This window comes from Takifugu rubripes, chromosome 1, assembly GCF_901000725.2.
Source record: "Takifugu rubripes chromosome 1, fTakRub1.2, whole genome shotgun sequence".
Lineage (NCBI taxonomy): Eukaryota > Metazoa > Chordata > Actinopteri > Tetraodontiformes > Tetraodontidae > Takifugu > Takifugu rubripes.
The window spans coordinates 9,167,926-9,193,945 of record NC_042285.1 but is presented as its reverse complement, the minus strand read 5'-3'; the positions used below and the strand labels follow the sequence as shown (position 1 = coordinate 9,193,945).

The following is a 26,020-nucleotide window of genomic DNA, read 5'->3' as shown; positions in this document are numbered from 1 at the left end:
CCAGAATGCACCGAGTGGGTGAGGTAATTCGGACACGTGTAAGTACCAACAACTGCACTATCCTTTCACTGAAGAACAAGTCGCTGTGAGAATTATGCGATTTTAGTTTTAAACTGAAAAAAATAATTTGTAGTTAGCTCAATGTGTAGGATAAATAGCGATTCCAAAGCTGTTCAGAACCAAAGTCCTATCCCGAACGAACCTGCTGCGCCAGTGGACTGTTGCGGAGGACTCAATAACGTCGATTATTCTAAGGTATTACGTGAAGGTACATGCATCAAAACAAGTGTGCACGTCGAATTTGCACGTAAATCCGTATATTTACACAGAAAGCAACTGTTTGACCGACTGAACCTGGCAGCCTTATTTCTGCTTTGCCAAAAGGAAAACATCCGGTGCTGCCTGTTTTCAGAATAAAAGCACGTTTTAGCATTGAAGCAGAACTAACAGAATTTTTTTTCTATTGTTTTTTTAAAGGCTGTTTTGTCAGCACATCTTCGTCATTCAGTTGAAACACGTTTGACTAGTAGGTGTAATTATGACACAGCACAATATTTCAACGATATGGAATTACATTGCTTCAATTACTCTCCTAACCCAGCTGTTTGCTATGTTGTGGTGTTTTGTGGTATTTTATTGGTGTCTGCTGACATGGGAACTTGATGCACAGAGCATCTTTGCATCTGAGAAGCCTTCAGGGTGCTGACTTGTTTCTGGATTCCTGCACATGGATAACACAGATTTGGATCCCCTCTTATCTTTCAGCATTAGAAACTGAACAACATAAAATATGTAATTTTTAAAACATTTTTCAAAGCTTCAAATGTTTGAAAACACTTGGAATTCCATACCCATGAGAGCTGTAATAAGACAACTATTTATTAGCTATCTTTGCATGCATGTCTGCCTCAGGGTGAGGGAACTGTCAGATGTAATACTTGTAATACTCATTGGTCTTATTTTCTTCTTTCAGATGGATTTTACGCTGATGGAAGAGTTCCTGAGACACATCAACTTTTATGACACAAGCTTTTGTGTTGCTTTGATTGCCATCATATTTAATCCCTTTTTCTGGAACCTGGTAAGAATTGCATTCATTTGTAGTTAATGTGACTTGGGAAATAAGGGTATCATTGTTTATTTAATAAATAATACTTGTATTACCTTGCAGATCATATTCTTTTATATTATAGGAGATAGAAAGATTTGTCTAGATACGGATTGATTGTCGCACTAGTAATGGTCACCCCTCACATCAATGAACTCCTGCATCTTCCCAGTAAAGACTGTGTCTAATTATGGCTGGCTGTGTCTGTGTGTGCACGTCTGTCTATGGTGCAAAAGTGCAGAAAGTGCGAGCAAAGTGCGAGCAAAGTCATCGTAAGAATTCAGACAGTGTGTTGTAGTACTCTGATTAGATGTATCTTCCAGCTTGCATGCTGGTGCTAATTACACCTGTGATTGCAGGAACTTCATCATCAGTTGATGTCATTTCCTCTTATGCCTTGATGAACTGGCCAGTGTATTGATTTCTTGTGCTTCTCGGTGTCTCTCCTGTAAATGTATTTAAAGTATGTCTCACTGAACTGCCTATGATTTCCTACATGATTTCCTGGTTGTGTCTTTGCACAATTAGTTATAATGACTTTGTATGAATATTTAATGAGTGCTTCACATCTACATATGTGCAGTTAAATTGAAAGCAAAGAAAGATCATTTTCATCAAGTATATGACTGGTCCCTCTTCATTTCCTTAGTGTTTCTCACTTGATTTCACTGGCTTTCTGTGGACCACTTGTTGCTTTTCAGTTGCTCCTGGTGCTCTCTCTGACAGTCGGTTTGTGAGTTAGTTCTTGTCTTGGTAAGTCACAGAGTTGTGATTTTCTCTTCTTTAATGACTAGAAATTTATTACTAGAAAATTTACTAGAAATCAGGTTTCCTTCTGTTTCCGTCTTCATTTCTGTCTTGTTAGAAAATGCGTTGCCTCTTAACATTCTCAAGATTCTATAAGGGATCAGCAAAAGGTTCCCCTATGTAAGCCTGGTCCTGCTCCAGGTTTCTTCCTCTTAAAAGGGAATTTATAAGGTCACTTTTGAATACTTGGGGTTAAGGCTCTGGGTTGCCTTGAAACAATCTTATGTATGACAAATCTTTGTAAATGAAGTTCCTTTTAATTGAAATTAAATTTTATTTTGGGGCATGTCTTTATTTCCTACTACTAGGTGATGGGTAAAAACCTAGAGGAGGAACTACCACTAAAAAAGAACACACAGTTTACACTTTCCGCAAATGTGGAAATAATGAGAAATTTGGCCAGACTGAGTAGCTTCAAAGTCCGCACATTTTTAAAAATGATATCCTGAGAATTGAATTCTTGAATTCTCGGCCAGAGCATCAAGAGTACTGAAAAATCAGCTGTCAGCCTGATGATTTTGCTTTACACGTCTAGCTGGTGGACATTCGACTAGTCAGGGACAGGAGTGTTTAAGACTGCTTCAGTTGTCTGGACAGACAAACCTTCTTTCTAACTGAAAGTATCATAGATGTCATGTCCACCTTGTGATGGGCTTATCTCCAATGACGATTTCATATTGTTTTTGTAAGAGTCAGTCTTAATCTTACTGCTAACTAGAAGTGAGGTGCTGATGACATGGGTCAGTATCAGCTGGTTGCATAAGATGTTAGCTTCTAAAGGTGCAAATTCAGAGAGAAACATGAGTCATAAGTTCATATGCTGCTTTACATGCAGAAGCGTTCAACTATGCAGCCACGTATGTGCTTAGGGCTTTGAGGCTTCTATGCTTCGTTATTTAATGGGCTTATCTTGCCGCTGGTACCTGAAGGCTGCGACAACAGAGCATTGAGTGATGTCATCAGCATTTTCAGGAGTGATAGGAGGGAGGTAAGAGACAGACAGGGGGGAAAAAAGCTCTACAGTGTGCATGCGTGTGTGTGTGTTATATATTTGTAAGTAAAGAAAATCCCTTGACAAGATAGAGGATTGGGATCGATGTGCAGTGTTATGTCAGTGTCACCTTAGCATTTTTCTGACTGTCTTCAAAGACTTGTGAAGACCAGTGATGATGATGACCATGATTATCACACTGGATAAAGAACATTACTACTTATGCTGTACTTGCTTTTGGGAGACGGTACTGTTTTTGGAGTGAGTTTCCATTGCAAAAAAGTACCTCCTGGCTGCCACGTGAAATTGCGCACACACACACACACACACCCATCCATAAACCCTCTCTCTCTTTAACCTACTCTCATGCAGGATTCCCATCTCAGTCAGCATACAAACATCTTTTTGTTCTTCTGTCCTTGTTTCTGTCTTTTCTTTTAAGACTGACGATAAAAATAGCCAAGAGTTAAAAGAAGATAAAAGCCAACAGTAAAAACCAAACGTTAGAGATGCACAGTGAGTTGTGTTTACATTCTAACTGCGTGTAAACATGCTAACTGACCTCGTATTGAAGTGCCTGCCCACATTGAATAAGTGCCGTGGTACAACGGAAAAAAACGCAGCTGTATCAAACTCGAACCATAGAGCCAATACTGTGTCATGAAAAAGCATCAGAACCCTGGAACTCTGAAAGAGCAGGTACTATAAAAAAACAGCACCAGATTGCAGGTACTTTTACTCAGTGCAAATTAACAAAAATGCGAGTGGAGCCAACACACCAGTGGAGAGATGGCATTAGTAGTAGCATCAAAAGCGTCCCTTTTCCCTTCTCTACTTGGAAATTGGCAGCCTCACAGCCTGGCTTTAGCAATAAAACTGTCTTCACACAACAAACACTGCTGACGGCTGCCATTTGCAACCAGTCTTAGTCTGAAATAAGACTAATTCAAAATTTTCTATTGATTTATTCTTCATCTGATGCAACCAGGGACAACTGTTCAGATATTAAACATGCACACCGCAGGTTTGACGCGGAAGGTTGTCACATTTCCTCCAAACCCTACAATACGGGTTTTAGCGTGACATAGTATGTTTTGGAACAGTGCGCCTTGATCTTGTGCAGGGGTGACTAGGCTGAATCACACCAGCTGTGACCTCATGGTAGGATAATATTGTGTACATCACCAGTACACTCAACACACACCACTCCCTGGGTCATTTTTGATATAGTATGCACTGACATTAGATAGAGAGATGGAGAAATATAGAGTACACACACATAAGTATCTTTGCTAGGACAGTCTGTTCTTAGGATTTATATTTGTAATCATTTCATTCTTCATGATGGATGTGAAATACCAGGGTATGATCTTTTTTTTTTTTTAATTATTTCAGTTCAGTTTACTTCCAGAAACCTGAAATGAGCCCAATTGGATCTAAATCTAATGGGGTGCGAGGGGGTCAGTGTGGACTTGGAGACAAGAACAGAGGAGGGGAAGAAGAGAGAAGAAGGAGAGGAGGTGTAGACAGGCAGGTGATGAGGAAAACCAGCTGTAGAATTACTACAGACTTTATCAACGATGAAAGAAATTAAATTTAGACAAATTTTAAAGTAGCGTGGGGGTCAGTACAGATACTCTATGGGAGGTTGGTTCAACAGCAGAGTGACAGCTATGGGCCCTCGACCACCAATTCTACTTTTAAAGATTTCGAACCATGAGTTCACTCAGCACCAGCACTCAGCACTGAGAGCAGAGCGGTCTGTGGGGAGGATATGGTGCTATCAGCTGCTCCACAATTGTGTGGTGGAGTTTGACCTCTACTCGCCTTGTAGGTTGGGAATAGCATTTCAGAATTTTAATATGAAATGTGGTTTCTCTTGCCATTTCCTGCACCTCCAGCCATGGAATTTTGGATCAGCTGGTCACTTTTCAGGAAATTTCTTGGACTTTCTGATAAGGAGTTACAATAGCTTAGCCTGGAAGTAACTAATGCTCAGACTGGTTTTTCTCCATTATTCTGAGACCTGTTCTGCTACGAAAGCCCTACTTGATATGCAGGTTAAAGAAAATCCTGCTCATTGATTACTTGAAATTTCCTCACAGATAAACCAAAGAAATGCAGGCCTTTGCTTGACTGTTGCTGGCCCTTTCAGACACGTGCAGCTTTATAGTGCAGTCACACAAGACACATTCGCTGCACTCTGGGGACTTCCTCCTCTCGCTCGTTTATTCTGTTTTTTTACGTTCGACATTATTTTGAATAAATCTGTTTTCACTTTGGCTCCTCCAATGATGTGCGCTGAGTTTAGAAATGGATGCCAGGTTGGACCATGCATTATCAACCAGCTTGCATGTGGATGTGAAAACAACATATTAAACGTCATCCGAGCTTTTTCCTGCATATTGAGTTTGGCTGCAGACGTCTGGTGTCCTGTGCAGTGACCTACATTGATGGGAAAAGAGGCATTATTTCCTTAGATTAAACACATACTGGTTAACTTAATTTATCTTTGTAATTTTCTGTTTACTAATTATGAACACATTGTTCTATGTACAGGTATGTCTCAGATTAATTATTAGTGGGGAAGATGTAGGTAAATAACTGTGTGTGACTGCACTTAGCTCTTAGGGAAATGATTGTTTTGTGTGTACTTTATAATCCCACCAAAAATCCAGATAGGTGATCAGTCAACATTTGCTTCTGTCTATTTACCTAATATCCAGTTTGACCTCCCATGACTGGGATGCTGGAGGTAGCCTCACTCAGTCTGAAATCCAGTGTGACAGTTTTGGATATTAATGGCTAAAGAACATAAGATTCAGATCTTTATTTTGATTATTTTATTAGATGAATTTATCACAGGGATTTTTTTCAATGATTTGACCTCTTGCATAGGATAGGTCCCTATTTTAGGACTGTAAATTGGAGGCAATGGACATAGAAGTCTTTCAGTTCCTCCTTTGGAAAGAAGTGTCGAGCTGAATCTGCTTGGACTTGCGAACATTCGGCATCAGTTATTGTTTTGTGAACCATGGTGCATTTAATTATGGGGTTGCAGTTGTGCATGTGATCCATCTATGTTCTTGTTCTCCTTCTCATTACACCAACACAGGCACGTCCTTGCATTAATGTAGTTGAATGTGAGTGTGTTTGTGAGTGATTGCGTGGCACAACTTCACAATATTACAAGATATTCAGTTCAGTTTGGAGACAGTTTCTCCTGAAGGGTGATTGTTATAACACCTTAAGTTGCTCTGATGGGAAATATTCATTATGTAAGCATGCAATTAAAAATTTAGCTCATTAAAAGGAGCAGAATGTTTTGGAGATCATTACAATTGACTTTTGAAAACGATCAACTTTTGTCTTCATTTTATTGCTTTAGGTTTCCCCTCCAGAAATTAAATAATGCTCCTGTGCATTTCTGTTGTTGTAGCCCCTAAAATCACGCCCAGTTTGATGTACGTGTGATTAGGCAAAGATATATCGGAGTCAACTTTTCACCATAATTTTGCATTTTGGCTCCGATGTTCCTTTCTTCAGATGTCAACTCTTAATGTGTTGATGTGAAGCCCCCACTTCTCAGCAGGCTGCTCAAGGAGGATGTTACCTAAGACTCCCATTCTCTGTCCTCGTGTCGACCGTCTGTTACATTCACCTCTTGATTGATGATTTCATAGCAGCATCATGAGTCTGTCTTCAGACCACCCGTGTATTTTTAGCTTTCACATGGCGGAGAGTTGTAAAGCATCATGTCACTCTCAATGACAGGGGCATCATGTCAATATCAATTGTTGGCGGCTGCATCTGGTGTTGCTTTAGAGTGGAGCTGATGAGCCGTTATGGGTTTTGTAGAGTGGATAACTGCAGGTTCTTGAGATGTCACACAGGCAGGTGTTCTGGTTTTTAAATAAGGGTTGTATATTTTTCTGTACTTTTTCAAATGAAACCCCTTAAAAGCTGAATTTAGTTCCGCACAAAATAGAAGTATACCTAGAAATTGGTCCATGGTGTCTGGAGATGATTATTCCACCTCATGAGTGTGTTAAAGCTGTTCTAAAAATCAGTTAGCTGTCTGAGGCGTTGCGCAACAGATGTCTCATTGAAGTAAACAGCAGATCGCACCAGTTTGTGCACAAACTCTGGTGAAATTGCAAAAACATCATTCCTTTTGCTAAATCATGAAAATATAGAGGACATTGATTCATTATGAAGGTGCATCAGTGATGTCTCATGGAAATTTGGGGTTAAATACTCATCCATTGTTCCTTCTCGTTAAAAACTAACCATAAATAGTTTACTATGCTAACTCCAGTTTAACAGTCAAGAACAAGCTACGGATCTTCCAGTCAGAGGTGACCTTTCATTTTTCTCACACCCACCTCAGATATTACAAAAAAACAGCAACAACTAATTATACTCACTCACTGCTATGGGTTGATCACTTGAATAGTAAGAAGTAATAAATGATTATTGCAGTGTATATGCAAAAAATTACAGGTGACTCAGTATTTTGACCAAACCTTTAGATATTTCTTAGAAAAGTAAGCCTTATTTACAGCTATTGTAAGTCCTGTGCTCTCAATTCTCTTGTTTGCTTCCACTCTTACAATGTCTCCTTTACATCGTGAATTGTTTCCAAGGCAGCCTTTGCCTTTTTTTCCCCCTCATGCATTATACTGTACACTTCCTTTACCCACACACAGTCCATCCATTGACATCCCTTTCAGCTATTAATGCTATTAATACAAAGCAATGAGTTCACCAACAAAAACAGGACAGCTCATGTCCTTTTTAACTAATAGCAATTGAATAGAATTTGTCCCTGTATGACGGATGGAGTGGAATTTTGCAAGGCTGAAATGAAAGTAGAAAATATCTGAATAGATGACTGATGTAATTTATCTATACATTTTATTCTTTGTTTGTTGTGGAGGATGGACCAAATGTCTAATTAAAAAAAAAATCTTATTACCTACATATTTTAAGTGATCATGTAGCAACGCTACACATATAGCACATTTGTGTGTGAATAAATCAAGAAAAAAAGCCAATCATGCATCCCATTAATCTCCTTCCTTGTTATTCAACAGGTAGCCAGGTGGGAGCATCGGACCCGCAGACTATCTGGGCTCTTCGGTAGCCCTTTCCTGGCCTGTTACTGCCTGGGCTTCATCATCATTTTACTTAACGTGTTGCGCAGCCACAGGTAAATCCCTCGTGTTTATTCTGTTGCATTTTCTCACTGCATGCTGTCCCCTTGTGATCAAGGCCTTCTACTATATATCTGTCAATGACCAGCATTATTTCCACTCATATGGTGAGGGATCATTCACACAAGGCAATGTGTACCAAACATCAGAACATCTGAGTCCACTTGTTATGGCTATGGTGTGATAACTAAACGCTATGTGAATTACACACTGTTAAATAAAACTAATGAAGCTTCGGATTTAGCATCCACTTCTCCGGTCCAACCATTTAAAATACATTTCGAGGCTATCCTCAAATCCTACTGTTATTTGTGTGGCACCATCTCAGCATCTGTAGTGCCAGCAATCATATGGCAGCACTCCCACAATAGTTCAGACTGGTTACAGTGCACATTTTACAAAAATGCATTTACAGTATACCAGAAGGATTTTTTTTTTCTACAAAAAGGATGTAGTTGTTGCTTGGCAACACGCTTAGAAAACAAGCTGCTGCAAAGTGGTGCTGTTCTACCTTCTTTTAGGAAATGTTTGTGTTGATACGAACTGCAACATGACAAACTAAAAATAGGGTTAGTACTGTTACATAAAGGTTTATACAGTGACCGTTGAAAAATGTTATGTTTGAAATGATTGCCAACTTGTTCATCCTTCTTTTTCTTATGAAGTTACTTCTGAGTTTACGGTTTGCCTTTTCCAGTCATTGTAAACTGAATATCAGGAAATATCCATAAAGTACTTAAGGTAGTTTGGACTGCTTTTCAGACATTCTAGCAACAACGGGGATCATTGATATGCGCGGGGGGTGGAGGCTGTCCCGGGTGGTCTAATCCAACAGATGGAGCTCAAACTGCAAGAAAAGTTAATGCTGGTTTTGGTGGAAACATGTCTAAATACCTATGACATGCTAATCTGCTGCACAAAGGAGGCAGAGTAGTCCTGGTGGCCTATGATTCCAATAGCTTCACACTGGCCAGCATTGCTCCAGCTGGTGGAGATGTACTGGATGCTGTGCTCCCAACCAGCTGCCGGTGCACAGGTATTTGCTGTTGCAGGGGGAGGGACGATATTCCATCTGCGTGATTTCCACTGTGGGCCTGGCCAGTGAGTGGCTCCCTCAGACTGTGGTTAACACTCTCCGAAATGCCAGGGCTCCATCCACTAGATTTCTGTTTGACTCTCAATGGAGATTGTTTGCGCAGCGGTGACCACATCCTTTTTCAGTGTTCTGTTCAAGCAATTCTATCGTTTTCCCAGGATTGAGAGGAAAACCTGTTTCCAAAATCTATCTAGCAGCTATAGCATCTTGACTTCTTTGGGGACAAACAGTGAGCTAACACCCTTGGTCTGTCGGTTTATCAGGGACCACTGATGCCTCCGTGGGATTTAGCAGTGGTTCTGAAGGGACGTAAGGGCCACTCATTTGAGCCATTGCTGGGGGCGAGTCTCAAACACCTGTTGCTTAAGAGTGCTGTTAGTGGTTTTCGCCTCAAAGCGAGATGTGATATCCACGCGGTCCCTGTGAGCTCTGCATGGACTCAGTAATACACGTGTTGTTCTGCACCCCAACCCGGTCTTTGTATCCAATGTGGTGGGTTAATGTTCCCGATTGAGCTTGCAGGATTCATTGCTTCTTGTAGTGAGCAGCAAGTGCACATGTTGTGTCTGGTTTGAGCTGTACATTCTTATATGGACAGGGCATGGAGCCTTGGGGGAGTGATGAGCTCTTAGTCTCCTGGTCTAAACCCTGAAAAGAAAAGCCAGTCACAAAGCAGCGCCTCACCCTCTGGGTGGTGGAAGCTATAGCTTTGAGCAGGGGTCTACAGCCACCAGTGGGTGACCTAGGCTCTCTCTAGAGGCGTGTCTGTTCAGGGTTGTTGTTCAGCAGCATGTCGGTCCTCCTCTCTGACAATTGTTTGGTTCTTCGTGCATAATATTTCAGGGCCGTGCATGGCCAGTGTAGTCCTGGAGTTCTAATGGGAACCTAGGGATCCTCTCCAGTGGCTGATACTTGTCCGATAAGCTAGCTGTTAATACGGGAGCTACCGTATCCCATACCGAGACCAAGTGAATACTATGAGGAAGAAGGTTTCCTTATTACATATACATAACCTCAGTTCTTACTATCTGCTCACATACAGTGTATTTTATTTGATAGGATTCTTTGATGGGGACAAATTCCTTTTACCAGCCAATCAGGATTGATGGATTTAGGTAAATGCTTTTGACAGGGCTACAGGAGGCTCCATCTATAGCCAAACAGTAAAACGGTGTTACATCGTTAACCATTATGGGCTTTCCAGCTTTACCAAAAACAGTCGGGAGGATTCAAACTGTCGTATCTGTTGTACCATTTACCTTCTGTTAATTAAACTGACTAACCCTTTTTTAGTGACATTGGTGAAAGGCCCCAGAATGCATCCTTTGATGCTTTTGTAAGCTTTATATTCATTTTAAAAGGGGTCTATAATGACCCACACTCGGTCTTCTCTTCATAACCTTGAATTTTACTTCATCCCACACCTCAGCTTCAAGTATTTGTTGCTCATCTCATTCATTAATCAAATTATAAAAGCTGTCCGTACAGTTGATGAAGAAGCAGATTGTATGTTTCACTATTTTTGTCTCTATTCAACTTTTTTTCTTGTCTTTTTTTTTGGCTACCGACTACTATGGGGTGGAATTGTTTTCAATCCGTTAATAAAAGTCTCCGGAAAATGCTGTATTTAAACTGAAGTGCACTAATGACATCTGCGATTGCGTCCATGGGTCAATCATTCACATCCAACAACCCCCTGCCCAAATCACGGTCTGTCAGACCCAGTTTCCTACTTCCTTTCTAATCCAAATCCCAGCAGTATGTCAAAAACTTAATGGCCTACTGGTCCCTTTTTCTGATTTGGTTTAAAATGAGAACAAAAAAACAACATCCATGTAGCCTAGTTTTCTTTTATTATCACAAACCTAGTTTTGAGTTGGCTCCTTAATACAGTGGTGGCCAATATTATTAGAACACTTTTCTGGTGTTTCGCTATATTTGCCATTAAAGTAAACGTTCTCCTCACTATTGCTGCAACAAAAGATACCAAAGATGAACACTAGAAGTTTTGAGGTCGAAAAGACTTATATAAATGTCAAGGTTAAGAGATTTTCAATCTCCGGTCCACTATTTTATTCTGAGTGGTTGGATCAATGCAGTGCTATTCAAAACAACATCCCCATTTGTTCTAATAGATCCGCAATTCATGAAAATATACAAAGTTCTGATGTTAATATGAACTACAATTTAACTTCCTCTTGTTTATTTTTTGAAAAGTATCTCTTTAAAACCAATTGGAGTGCATTTCCCTGCCACATCTTCAGGGACTATTCAGAGCAATTACCCTTAATACCACAAGTTGTGCACACATGCCTGTAACACCTCTTCTTCTGGACCATTGTCCATCTCATTACGGATGCACACTGAGGAGATTATGTAGGTCTTAGATATACTATGTCATTAAAGACAGGTAAAAGCATTCATGTTAAATAATCACTAGTTTTGTCTTTTCCCTTCTCTCTTTAGATAAGGTGGGAGATGCAGCTGGGTTTTAACAGCAAAGTTTCAAACAATTTCTGTTTTGTGGGTCAGTGGGTTAGAAGCATTCCTTTTCCTTTATGCAGCCTTATCAGATGTGTGATAATCTACAGGGAGAGCACAGTTGCACAAAAAACAGCTGACCTTGCTTGCTGAAAGCCCATCATAGGTGGTACAAGATAGGGGAGACTTTATTTATTCCAGACCAGAGAAAATGCACCGAGTTAGAGGTTCATCCTTATTACCTCTTTAGATGCAGTAAGCATAATGTATACATATACTGTATATAAATCTAAAAGCTTGTCGTTCGGTCGGTCGGTCGGACGGACGGACGGACAGTTTGAATAAGTGAACCTGTGTTGGATGTATTAATCGAGTGTTAGAATCCGGGTTTACTTAAATATAAATGATGATTGCCCATATAATAATAATAATAATAATATCTCATTTATTCACTCCCTCTGAATCCAGAATTGCAGTTTATTCTCCCATAGCAGTTATTTTTTACTGGCACCCAGGTTTTTGGGATGAGAAATAAAGTTGCACCATATTTGGATAAACTTGTATAAAATGTGTAATTTGGGGGGGGTTGTTTTTTTATGTCTAATTGTCCTTTGATGGACCAGTGACTTGTGCTTTTTAGTGGCTCCACTGCCACCAAGGCAATGATTGGGAACAGAGGTTGATAAAATAAGAAGAGGATGGGAAGAAAGTTGCAATACTAAAATGACTTCTTTACATGGAAAAACATGTATAGCTCTTTAGATATGCAGGAGGCCATCCACTATGTTTTTTTTTTTTTATTAACTGTTTATTAAAGATGGCTAATTTTCTTTTGTCCAGCATGACGGTTGCGATGAAGGCCCAGCCCAGGTGGGAAGCGATGGACAGGATGGATGTATTCTACGTGGGGACTGCTCTCATCATTGTGGGCACTGTGCTGGTAGTCAGCAGCTTCCTGGCTCTGGGATTCACTGGAACCTTCTTAGGTACCTACCAAACAACCCTCCGCCGTCAAAGCTTTACTGACTTGAATTAAGTGCAGACCTGCACTGATTTGATTATTGCAGTTTTGTTGAAAAAACTTATCTTCCTTTTGGCACCCACAGGAAGATTTTTAAACAATTTCCATTTGGGAATTATGTTATATATCACTGATTAATATCATCATTTTTTTCCCACTTTTTAAACTATCTGAAGTCTACTGATTGATCAACAGAGAATAGTTACTTGTGTGCAATTACAGGGATCCTACCTCAGATTGTATTCTGCAAATTGAAGATATTTTCTAACGATACTGTCAGCATCCCTTTTTCCCATGTCCCATTTTTCCTTTCCGTTGTGGTGACGCTGTGCTTTGGTACACGTTCAACAAGCAGATGAACGTGCTTCCATTTGTACAGTCATGCTCATTTCTATGCATGGCACCCCTTTTCTTCGCTCATTGAATATGTGAAGCAAATGTCAGTCACATCTGCCTCCTCGACAAACATGTTTGTTGCGTCAGTGGTTAAATCCAACCAGGGAAATTAGGGCACTGTCTTAATGATCTGTAACAAAAACCTGTCATTTTTCTGCAGGCCAGTGATTTCTGTGAGTCCTCTTCCAAGTTTCCACCGTTCATCTTATGGTTTGCTACCTGGTATCACCTGGGCTTGGGAGATAGCGGAAAATACCAGGAGATACCGGAAATTCGTTCTCCAGTTAATTTGATGACTGTAGTTTTATGTTAGTTTTGATTGTTGCTTTTCTGCAAACAGTTCAAATGATCCCATTTTGTTAGTGTGTTGTGAAAAATGCCTTTAGAGGCATTTACACAGAATGTTGCATGTTGCTGAATAATTTGGCACGTGTCTGTGGTAGAGCTGATATTAAAAGTGCTGTGTGTTTTAAGGGAGCAGGGTGTCCTGTAAAGAGAGTCTTGTTGCCTCTATAACAGTGCTGGGGGTTATGCCAACCACTGATGTTTGAAATAACATGAAGAGCTGCTGTTGGTATAGGTTGAACATGAAAAAGCCAATTTGCAGGTAGAGAATCCAATTAAGGCTAAATAGGCAGGAGGATCATTGGGGTCAAGAAATGGCATCTCATGAGGATTTTAATGGTCAACCTGTGTTTCAGCTTGCTGTATATACAAATGTCTGATCTAAGGCCAACATTTGACTCCGGAATCTGCAACGCCCAGAAAGTTGACTGAATATGTGATCATATTTTGCATAAAGCTGTTGAGAATGTATGTAAGAATTTAGATGCGTATATGTCAAAATTGAAGACGCTTTCTCACTAAAGAGTGAAACAATGTCAGCTAATCAAACCTTAGGTTGAACTTTACTAGTTGTCTCGCCTTTTCATGCCACTCGGTATTAAAACCTCCCTCTCTGCCGTTTCCACTAATCCTACTGCTGTCAGTTTAAATGTCATGTACTATCTGTTACTTTTTTATTATCTGGCGTGATTATTCCAGCTACAGAGGTGTGCATAGGTGTTTGTTTGGAGAGTCCCCCCACTCCGATAGTGTAGTATCTGCAAAAGCTAACAAAAACTTAAACTCATGGATTCAGAAGTCAAATACGTGCCCCACGATTCTGCACACCTGGCTAGATCAGGTTGCCACTGCTACATCCATTATTGTTTTTAGCATTTTCAAAACATATTGGCAAGTTCCGCTCTCAGAGAGCAGAAAGAATCCCTCAAGCAAATTCTGCCTGTCAATTTTTGTGAGCCTAATGAAAGAGGAACATAGGAACAAACTATTAAACATGAATGCTGTTTTAAGATGAATGTGTTACTGGCAGCCACAACCAAGATGGGGCAATTGCAGCCATTTGCTCAACAGTTGCTCATATAATCTTTTGTTGCCTTGCCCTATTTCTATTGTCAAAGGTTAATACATAGTAAAATGTGTTACGTAACAAGCATGGCATCAAATTGGTGGAAAACTCGACTGACAGCACCACATGCCTAATTTAAGAGGTCAGTTGACTGTTGTCTATGTGTGTGTGTTGAATTGTATTTCTGTTGCGAGATGTGTAGGTACAGTGGTATGAGAAAGTTTGGGCACCCTTGACAATTGGCATTATTTTTATTCACAAATCATTGGGTGTTTTAATTCACAACTTAATTTTGATATATCAAATAACTGATTAACACAATCATATTTCAGCAGTGAAATGAGGTATATTGGGTTAACAGAAAATGTGCAATATGCCACAAAACAAAAAAAAGGCCTGTGCATAAATTTGGGCACCCTAATAGAAAAATCATATTAGTGTTTAGTAGAGCCTCCTTTTGCAAAAATAACAGCCTGTATGAGTGTCTGGATCCTGGATAATGGTATTTTCGCCCATTCCACCTGGCAAAACCTCTGCAATTCAGTGATGTTTGAAGGACTCCGAGCATGGACAGCCTGCTTCAAGTCATCCCACAGATTCTCGATGATATTCAAATCTGAGGACTGGGATGGCCATTCCAAAACATTGTACTTGTTCCTCTGCATGAATGCTCGGGTAGATTTTGAGCAATGTTTGGGGTCATTGTCTTGTTGAAACACCCATCCCCGGCGCAACTTCAACTTTGTGACAGACTCTTGAACATTATTCTCAAGAATCTGCTGATACTGAGTGGAATCCATGCGACCTTAAGTTTTAACAAGATTCCCAGTACCAGCACTGGCCACACAGCCCCACGGCATGATGGAACCTCCACCAAATTTTACTGTGGGAAGCAGGTGTTTTTCTTCAAACTCTGTGTTCTTTTGCCGCCATGCATATCGCCTCTTGTTGTGACCAAACAATTCAATTTTTGTTTCATCAGTCCGCAGTATCTCATTCCATAATGATATTGGCTTGTCCAAATGTTCTTTCGCATACCCCAGGCCACTCAGTTTGTGACGACTGTGAAGAAAAGGCTTATTCCGCATCACTCTTTCGTACAGCCCTTCCTTGTGCAAATTGTGCTGTATCATTGACCGATGCACAGTGACACCGTCTGCAGCAAGATATCCTTGCAAGTCTTTGGAGGTGGTCTGTGGGTTGTTTTTAACCATTCTGACCATCCTTCATCTTTGCCTCTCTGCAATTTTTCTTGGCCTACCGCTTCTGGGCTTAACAAGAACTGTGCCTTTGGCCTTCCATTTCCTCACAATGTTCCTGACAGTGAAAACTGACAGCTGAAATCTTTTGGACAGCTTTTTGTAACCTTCCCCTAAACCATAATGCTGGATAATCTTGGTTTTGAGGTGTCAGAAAGTTGTTTTGAAGCTCCCATGTTCTTCAGAGGAGAGTCAAACAGAATGAGAACTGGCATTTGGCCACCTTAAATACCTTTTGTCATTAAGTTCAAGGCTTAATGAGCTCACCAAACCAACTTTGTGTGTCCAGTTATCTTGTGATGATTACTTACAGGCCATCAAAGCAACAGAATGACAAGGGTGCCCACATTTTTGCACAGCTTATTTTTCACATTTGATTTAATTTCATACAATTGCATACTATGAATACTTAAAATCTGTGTTTGGAAATCAAGCTAACACTTGGCTCTTATGGGCAAATGAAGGACATGCCACCAAGATAATTTTGTGTGAAGTCAGAGTCCATTATTACACAGCCTCAGAGGGGGTGCCCAAACTTTCTCATACCACTGTAAGCAGTAGCTGTAGGTGGCTAGCTGTAGGATAGCTGTAGCATTTATGGAAGTGCTGTGACTGAGCATCTGGGCAACACAACGACGAAAGAGAGGACTCTGAGATGCACCTGCAATATCAAATGCCACAGTTTTCATTTCCACAGCGATGCACCCTCTCACTCTGTCGACTCCTCTCTGTTTCTCTCTTCTCTCACAACAAACACATTATGCCATTTGATTAGGATGGGATTTAATGGGGACATCTGCAGAATTGATCTGTTTGCATCTGTGATAAATCAACAAAAACAACATACATTGTTTCACGGCACGTGCGCCATTCTTTTACTTTTTGGGTTCCACTCAAAAGTGACATTTTTGACGCCGATGTTTGCCAGGTGACAGAGAAGCCGACTGGCAGAGCGAGATTGCTGGTTGCCAAAGTCTTGTTATTTGGCAGCGCATTAGATCAGTCTGTTATTTGTCACAAACGTGTGAGGAATGATTCTGCAGCAACAAGCGAGCCACAATCTGTCTGGTCCACATTAAAGTGAGACATTAGCATGTTTTTTGTTTTTTTTAAAGTGTCTATTTTATTATTATAGTATTCTATGTTTACAGTTTAGTGCTCGTCATGTCTGTGTTTCCCAGGTGATTATTTTGGCATCTTGTTGGATGAGAAAGTGACGGTCTTTCCCTTCAACATCATGGAGAACCCAATGTACTGGGGCAGCACTGCCAACTACCTCGGCCTGGCACTCATGTAAGTATGAGTTATCGTTATCTGCATAATTAACTATTTGTTTCATCTCAAACCTTTTTTTGAGGAGTTGTTGACACATGATTGCACATACATTGAAGAGGGGAAAACTAATTCACCTGCCTGGCAAAGTGCTGTTGCTCATCAAATAGCTCGAAATAAATTGTATGTCATCAGAGAAAGCACAAATAATAAGTGAATTCATAATGGAGGTCTGGTTTTCCAAGTTGTAAATCATTTTCAAATGAGATGGGTTTTTGTTTCTGCCTTGTCTCTATGACAACTGTGACCACATCTGTTGAAACCCAGTTTATATGGTTGCCAGGCAAGAGTTTCAGGGTTGGTGAGACAGCCGATGATAAAAGCTATTTTATCATCCTTATTCATATTCACACTTATTACATAGACTCCATTCCCGACCTCTACAGTTTCTTTGCCGTGGGTAATTTTGCCCAGTCGTTCATGCTGTTTTTCAGTGTTATTACTTCCCAGCTTTGTATTCATGCTTAGAGCGATAAAACCAAAGAACAACCCATCTTCATTCTCCACTCTGTCTCTCTGATTATGGTTCTACTTCCACTCTGTGTTTTTATACTTTAGGTTCACAATATGCATCTAGTAAATTCACTGTCAGTGTACTGTGTTAGTATCCATTTATCCTGTGTACTTTATTGGGAGACGTAGTAATTTTTCCTTCACCTTTCGTATTGGAAAACACACAAATGGATCGTCTTTTATAATTAAACTGAAAATTAAGGGTAAGATCATTTCTGGAGAGAACATGGATGTGTTTCAATTTGTTCATTTCTGCTAACATCAATTCTTTTGATGTTATTCGAATTTTGTTTGTGTTTATTTATCAAACATGTGTTCTCATTTTTTCATTATCTGATATTTAAATGCATTTTTATGGCTATTACTTATTCTGCATTGATAAGGAAGAAACTCAGCTTAGCTTCTGCTGAGCAAGAAGAGGAGAGCATCTCACACACACACACACACACACACACACACACACACACACACACACACACAAGCTCCCTGACTGTGCTTCATATCCTCTCCCATGCAGGAGAGCACTTAGGCCACTCTGTGCGACCTGGAAAATAAACTAGCTGTGGCACCTTAGCAGATCTGCTAACACAGCGCCTGATCACGAGCTGGACTCATGTCACTGCTATAAGTAACTCTAAAGGTAAAAGGCTGCGTGATATCATCCTTTTCTGTGATTCATGGCATCTATTATCAGCCCCCACTCTAAAAAAGGGGTCATAGCAAAATTTGAGGTTTCTATGTTTTTCCATTTCATGCCTTCCATATATATCAAGACTTTTCATTTCAAACTGACAACCAGTGATCGGCCATCAGGGCCAGAAAGACCTTCTGTTCCAGTCTAAGCATACTCTCATATTTTCTTTTTGGAAAATATGTAAAGTAAATTATTGTCCATGGTCTGTTCTCTTCAAGAAATATTATATACACGTGTCTGTGCTGATTCCCGTGTTGTATATCACAGTTTGATTACCGTATTTTCACGACCATAACGTGCACTGTAATAAAAGGCGCAGTCTCAGTTATGGGTGCTATATCTGTATTTAAAACATACATAAGGCGCACCGTATTATTAGGCGAATGCTAAAACATACAGTAAAAAATGACAACGGAAGTAAAACGGTGAGTTTCGACACATTTATTGAACAAAATATTCATTCTTCCGCAACAAAACCATCAAAACCAACCAACTGTTCCACTCGGTCTTCCAGCTTGGGCCACCTTGCTTTGTTCCTGCGGAAACTCAGCTTCGTCTTCCTCACTTGGCGCAGTTCACTTTCTTGTTTTCTCCACTTTCTGACCATGGACTCATTTACATTAAAATGTCTTGCAGCTGCTCGATTGCCATTTTCAGCCGCATATTCGATGGCCTGCAGTTTAAAGTAAACCTCATACGCGTGTCGCTTGACCGGCGCCATTTTAAGGGGTCCTTACACATAGGTGTGCCATTAATCGATGGGCGGAGCATTTACCGTAGTGCACCCACCAAAGGAACACAGCAGATTTTGGAACTCAGTCCACACACAAGGTGCACCATATTATAAGGCGCACCGTCGATTTCTGAGAAAATCTCATTGTTTTAGGTGTGCCTTATAGTCGTGGGTATTTCCTTAAGGCTCTGTATTTTTTATTTTTTTTTACAATTATTTAGCCATGATAATGTTAATGAGTGTAGCTATGAACTGCAATTTACTTTGTCCAGTCGTAAATGAATGAAAAAAATGCACAGCATGGTTTCAAATAATATGGACAATACCTTTACAATGTATGTGGATGTGGGTGCTCTCTAAATTAGATGTGGGTTTATGGACCGTGGAAGAACAAAGTGATGGCAAACTCTGGTCTTTAAGGTTCGGTTCTTAAAATAGGAGTGATTAGTGTTTCACGGCAGGTTTGACAGAGAATTAATTCATTCGTTAATTTATCCTCTGAATCAGGGGTAATATTGGTAAAGTTATCCAGAGATTGTTCATAGTCCTTCTCATTTGTGTGAACTAATTTATGTGTTTTAATTGATAGATATCATACCAAGTGCAAAATAAAGTAAATATCATTAAACAAATTAAATGAATGAAAGAATTCTGCATTGAAACACATTGTAATTTCCACAACGTTGGCAGATGTTTCTCTGAAAACAGTGTTATAATGGTGAAAATCACTAAAGTATATTAAATCTTGTGCCAAATAACACAACTGGACAGACACAGCTTTCCGCCTCCATGTCCACAGAAAATGGATTAATGATACAACTGAAAGATAAATAAACAAAGAAAGTAGGATGGATTTTATTTTCAAAAGAAAGCAGTGTGGAGAAGAGCCATGTTGGTGAGTCCAAGCATTTTACTTTTATTTATAATATGTTTTTGCCCTTTTATTTCATTAGTATTTGACAGCAGACACAGCTGCACCAACATGTTTTGCTGTTGCTTATTCTCAAAAAGAAATGCTCTGTTTACTTTTATTTTCAATGAATAGTTTGATCCGTTATCCGTCATGCTCCGGAAATTAAACATGGCTGGTCTAACCTATATTAAAGTGATGTATAAGTGTGCTTCTGTATGGATTCTCGAGCAGTGGTGTCACATTGGTGACAAATGACACAATTCAGCTGATCTTTATTATTGTATTAACACAGGAATATATTGTATTTCTAAATGCAAAACTGCAGTTGGCGTTTTGTTGAAGAGAATTAGATTGTGGTCCATTTCCTCAAAACTAGGTCAGTAATAATTTGTTCTACTTTGCTCTACGTATCCATTGCACTTGTTGGGTGACAGCATCCTTTATTCAAGAAGCTGAAAAAATTGACCTGAGTTCCTCATTAAAAGAAGTGTTTGTATATGTGTTTTTATTCCAGGCATTTAGTATACAAGATTGAGTTTTGCTCTTGACCCACTGAGTATTGAAATCTTTATCCCACTCACTCTGACCTGAACACTGTCAGGTTATATTAACATTCTAGCCACAGTTGCACTGCTGATGTCCAATACCAAATGTTCATTGCCATTATTCAAAAGAAACGGATGCATACAACTTGCAGATGTATCATTTTGGTCATTCCTTCCCATTTTCTCAAGGACATGTCCATTTTTCATTGGTGCTGTCTGAACAAAAGGTCACCTAATTGTATTTTTTAAGGGTGTAACTGAGCATTGTGAGAGTATGAAGGCATCCTCAGACTCGGACTCCAATCTCTCTCAGGACTGACTTGAACTCAAGAATCCATCTCTCAACAACAGTGGTGTGTGTGTGTGTGCGCAGATGTGCAGGGTCAGGTAGTGTTCCACCGAGCAGGTAGTATGCCTGCCCTCATCTTTTTTATTATTACAAAACCGTTTAAACCTTCAGATTATGCCAATTGGAAAACCCAATTAGGTCACATAAGGATACGATCTGAGATCATTTATTGCAATTTGGCATTTATCAGCTCAGTTGATGGTCTTGGCCATTTTCATTTGGGTCGTTGATAAACAGAAGTATCACATAAAGTACTCGTGAGTCACACTGTCCCAATTTTTGGATCACGTTGACTGAGGCCAACAAGAGTGAATACTATTAAGCTAATATAATACAATCTTAACTGAACAACAAAAGATCTGCTGAAAATTTTGGTGTTCTGTAGAAGGATGGAGAGCTACAAGAATGAGGGAAGAATATAAGAGTGTGTCTGTGTAAATTCTCAGTCATCCAGGTCATTGTATCCAAGGTAGTTTTCTCTGTCAACTGGACTGGGTTTCTTCTCTTGAAGACGTTTCGCCTTCTATCCAGAAGGCTTCTTCAGTTCTGAAATCGCTGGTGAGAGAGCTTGAGAATATATAGCCCCTGGACCATTTGCATGCTAACGACTCTCAGGTGACCACCCAGATCATTAGCATGCAAATGGTCCAGGGGCTATATATTCTCAAGCTCTCTCACCAGCGATTTCAGAACTGAAGAAGCCTTCTGGATAGAAGGCGAAACGTCTTCAAGAGAAGAAACCCAGTCCAGTTGACAGAGAAAACTACCTTGAATATAAGAGTGTCATTTTCTTTCACATAGAGGGCCAAAGCTGCAGAGATGTCAGTAAAAGTTTCCCCATAACACCTCACCTATCTGACTGAAGATTTAGGGCAGTGCTTTGGCTCAGAAACTTCAAATAAGCCCAACTAAAGCACAGCATTTTTAATCATTTTGGAAAATGAGGTTTGGGTATATTCTTTTAATGGGGAGTGTATATGTACCCCAATGCAGCACAAAAAAATCAGCGCCAATGGAGAGTGTTCAAACAATTTCTAAATGTCTGGCAGACAAAAAGTTCAAAAACACAGTGGCAGACAGCTAGGTCAAGACAGGCAGGGGTTCAGTACCAAAAGACAACAGCACAGGCAATCTGAGGAGAAGCCGGCAGCAGGAAGAGCATAACCACGCCATCAGTCAAAAATTGGCAAACATAAAAGTTGAAGCTGAGAAGGCTGAGATGATTACTAGAGATGAAGCAGGAGAATCGTATCTAATAAGAGAACTGGATACCGTGTTGGGGTGGAGCCTTTGTTAATTTCTATAAAAGTTGCTCAGAAGTGCATGAAGCAAAACAATGCTTGACTTCCAGGGCTGAGCGAAATGCTACTGTGCCTGCTCCATTGCCCCATATGGGCCGAGGGTTTGCAGTAATGTTTACAAAAAGATCACCAAACTATTGCTCAGGCTCTCCTGGGCTCATTTGGCAGTTTCCGTGGTCGTAGCTTCACCTTCTGAGCTATTTAATGGACTGATTGTGAGGGCAGTGGGTAAATGAATTATTAACAAAGCAAGAACAAATATCAAACAGCAATGTGTTTCTGTTAGAGGTGTTAAACTGTGGAATAGCTCTAATGATGAATTAAAATCAGTTTATAGTTAGTAGTTTACACTGCGACAGTTAAGAAATCTTTTATGAAAATGAGTGTTCCCTTGTTGAGGTATTGAGGCGTTTACACCAAAGCTGTGATTATCTTTTTGACATTACTCAAGTCTTAACAGTGACTATATTAACCTAAGGCCATTTGCTTATGTTCATTAATATGGGAAAATGAAATGTTAATAATTAAGCTTCTAATCACACAAATTAATGTGCAGTTAGGCAGGCTCAGCCCAGTTGCATTCACAATGGCAAAAATAATACACAGTGGGGAAGGGGACACAATGATTTACGCAAGGGTAATTTAAAAGCCATCACTAGCACATTTGTGAAGCAACAAACAGTTGATTCGCTGAATGATCGATATCTTTCACAATGTTGGGCTAAGGAAAAAAGTCTTTTGGACCCATTGGAAGCACATGACCGATGCCATCTTTGCAGTACCGTGGTTTGGTCAGCAGGCTTTTTTGCTTGAAAATCAGGGGTGCTTCCAGATCTATCTTAATGGATGAGAGGCTGCAGTGTGCACAGGTGAGTTAAGTCAAGATTCAAGATGTACTTTATTCATCCCCGTAGGGAAATTGAATCGACTGACCAGGTGGGCGTGGCCAGCAGGCTGATAGGCAGGAACAAATCTGTATCACTGAAATGTGATGGTTCTGAGGAAGTTCGTGTCTCATAATATAACAGATTTACCCTAAAAGAGTTGGTCTAAAAATCTGCTAGTGCTTTTCAGCAACACGACTCTTTATTGTTCTTTAACGTTCAAAGCAACTACATGGACAATGAAGTGCTTCAATTCATACAATAAAAATTAAGCTTGTAGTCATTCTAGTCTTCTTAAATGCACTGCTATGTTTCTGCGTGAGGTCCCACACCTAAGATATCCTTTGATTAAATAGATCTGTGTCACCGCGTCCCTTCTGACCAACTGTAAGTAGGTCAGTGTGCCGCTTAGTCTTCATATTTCATGTCACAGAACACCACAACACATTTGTTTTTAACCAGAATGAATATCCTCACGATGGATGAAACAGTGATTTTTCTCATGCACAACCATCTCCATCTGTTGTTCTTTTTCTCTCCCCCGTCTTCAGTGGTGCCAGTCCTGTTGGCCTCATCCTGACTGCCACAGTGGCAGCAGCCTATAAAGTAGCCATACAATTTGAAGGGTAAGTGATGTTTACAATACCTCATCTGTGACGTATGTCTTTGTATTTAAGCATTTTAGAGGTTTCAAATAAGGAAAATTCAGGATAACTTCTAATGATTAAGCGCTGGTTAATAGTCAAACCAATTCCAGACCTCGAGGGTTTACAAAAGCCCACAATACATTAAAAAAAAAAGAATTAAAGGTGCTTTAAAATGATGTGTTGTGATGTTAGCATTCACCACACACAATATTGTTATCCACCAGTTCTGGATTTATGTTTGGTTAAAATGCAACGATGGCAAGGTGAGATGGTCGGATATGACCCCACAGGGAGAGCGGAATGTTTTTGATGCAGAAACCACACTGAGTTCAGTCACAGATGATGTCAGCTTATTATCTCATATACCAGCCTGTTGTCAGGTGCTGTAGTCACATGGTAACACGTTGAGATCAATGTTGAATTTTCTTCCATTGAGAAAAACGCACCAATTAAGGAGTTAAACTGCTGTTTAGTTGCACAGGAGCTCTGTTTGATAATGAGTGTTAATAGTCTGAGGTGTGTATGTGCATTCATGTGCATCGGAGTGGAGAAACAAGGCGCGGCGGTATCATTCACACATGCTTCTCTCACGGTTAAACACACAGGCAGTCCTGGCACAGAGTGGTACAGCATTCTTGTCTCTGGTTTACTGTCCCATTCTGTGTTTGCTCTGCTGTATTTACAGACCATTCACCGCACAGATCTATCGGGAGAGGAGTCAGAGGCGCAAGCATGAATAATCGCTTCCATCCTGGGCACTTCCTGCCCTTCCTTTGACTGAGGATTCCCATCCTGTCAGGAGGAAAAAGACTTAAGAACAGGTGGAATACTTAATGGCTCTGTGTGTTGTGTGGACAGCTGCGATCTTGATGCAAAGTTGATACCACACTGATGAGAAACAAAAGATGGGACGGAGAGAGAGTGAGTGGAGACGCGCACTCACACACTTTATAATGGCAAATCCCAATTGTGATAAATCCATAGTCATTTAGCTTGTTTTACCGTTCAAACAGCTAATTGAGTGTTTACTGTGATGTTTATTATCAGTGTGTACTGCAGAGTCAGGAACAGGGAGTGTGTGTGTTTGTGTGTTTATATGTTGTTGTGTTTTATTAAACCTGTTCATTTTAGAGGTGTCAAGATGGGTCTTTTTTTTCCAAAAACACAAAATAATAGAAATAAAAAAAATCCCAGTCCTGTCTAATTGTAATTATTGAGCTTCTTGCTTCCAGCTAAAGTATTGACTCTTCAGACCTCTGTGGACATGTTTTAAAGTGGCACGCTGATTCAGTCATAAACATGGACCTTTTCAAATATCAGCAGCCACAGCTGAGCCTTTAATGGCTAGCTGTACCCTAGACGGTTGGTTCAGCTCTTAGAATGAACTGCTAATGGGATATTTTTTTACTTAATATAATAGTAAGGCAGCATTTTGCATTCTGGTATTTGCTCTCTTTGTGACTGGGAAGATCAAAACATGGAAATGGTCCTCTTAATGCAGCAATTAAGCACATGTGCCACTTATAGGCAGATGCGTAGGGGGATGTGGTGGGCTGCCTTCATGTTTTTGATGAGCAGTGCCCAGTCCCACAGTGATGTGTCACATTGTTCCACACAGTAGCTACATTAACTAATTATGTTTACTAATGAGTTCTGTCTCTGGTGAGTTCACAAACAGGTTCAACTGCAGAAGAGTTAACCAGACGTTCAGTTATGACTTCGCTATCTTTGTAACCTCATATGTAACAAGGTAACGCAACATAAACATTAAGTTTCTTTGTTTTATGATCAAAGCAATGGTTTTGATCAATCAGCAATCTGGAACGTCACCAAAACGTAATCAGCTCTCCTTAATCAGCATTTCCTAAAAATTGTATTAATATCCATTTCTGAACATTTGACCTATTTTGCGAACAGGCAAACTGAATGCCGACTGTCATACTGTATAACCTTTGTGTAGGTAACAAATCCAGCTAACCCTTGATGGCGCTGCTATTTAAAAGCTGTTTTCTTGTACATGCATGACTTGTGACATCACTGCACATCAGCCAAGATTGCATCATCCGATATGACGCCATGAGGTAGCGAGCCACTGCAAGTGGAACCAAAGAGTGAGTCCAAGGTTGCCAACAGACCACAGGAAGAACCACATTTGCTGTTTTTTCATTCTATTTTTAAAAAAATGTATATATTCGGTATATTTTGGATCTTCATCTAGGAACATCTTAAGAGCGATTGCAATTGCTGAATTTTTAAAGTTAAAGAGAAGTGAGAAAAGCATGAAAAAAAGTATAAAACGCACCACCTCTTGTTTATAAATCAG

At 40.0% G+C, this 26,020-nt stretch overlaps 1 protein-coding gene across 5 annotated transcripts; it reads left to right on the top strand.

Annotated features, from left to right (window-relative positions):
• Positions 1-24,823, top strand: pemt (phosphatidylethanolamine N-methyltransferase). 5 transcript variants are annotated; one of them, XR_003888927.1, is made up of 8 exons: positions 1-255; positions 974-1,081; positions 8,003-8,118; positions 12,540-12,685; positions 16,968-17,079; positions 23,407-23,445; positions 23,602-23,676; positions 24,383-24,425. XR_003888927.1 is itself a non-coding variant. In XM_011605199.2 (7 exons), the coding sequence occupies exons 1-7, from the start codon at positions 142-144 to the stop codon at positions 24,435-24,437; spliced, it is 726 nt and encodes a 241-aa protein (XP_011603501.1). In that variant the 5' UTR covers positions 1-141; the 3' UTR covers positions 24,438-24,823. The 5 variants fall into 5 exon arrangements, 4 of the variants coding, with proteins under 4 accessions (XP_011603501.1, XP_029694482.1, XP_011603506.1 ...); XM_011605199.2 differs by lacking the exon at positions 23,407-23,445 and having other exon boundaries at positions 24,383-24,823; XM_011605204.2 differs by lacking the exon at positions 23,407-23,445 and having other exon boundaries at positions 6-38; positions 24,383-24,823.
• The last annotated feature ends 1,197 nt before the right edge of the window (positions 24,824-26,020 follow it).

Excerpts from the sequence above, each read along its gene's own strand:
- pemt (XM_011605199.2), top strand. The coding sequence starts at position 142 with ATGTGTAGGATAAATAGCGATTCCAAAGCTGTTCAGAACCAAAGTCCT. Across the intron at positions 1,082-8,002 it reads ATCCCTTTTTCTGGAACCTG|GTAGCCAGGTGGGAGCATCG; the intron begins GTAAGAATTGCA and ends GTTATTCAACAG. Across the intron at positions 12,686-16,967 it reads ATTCACTGGAACCTTCTTAG|GTGATTATTTTGGCATCTTG; the intron begins GTACCTACCAAA and ends TGTGTTTCCCAG.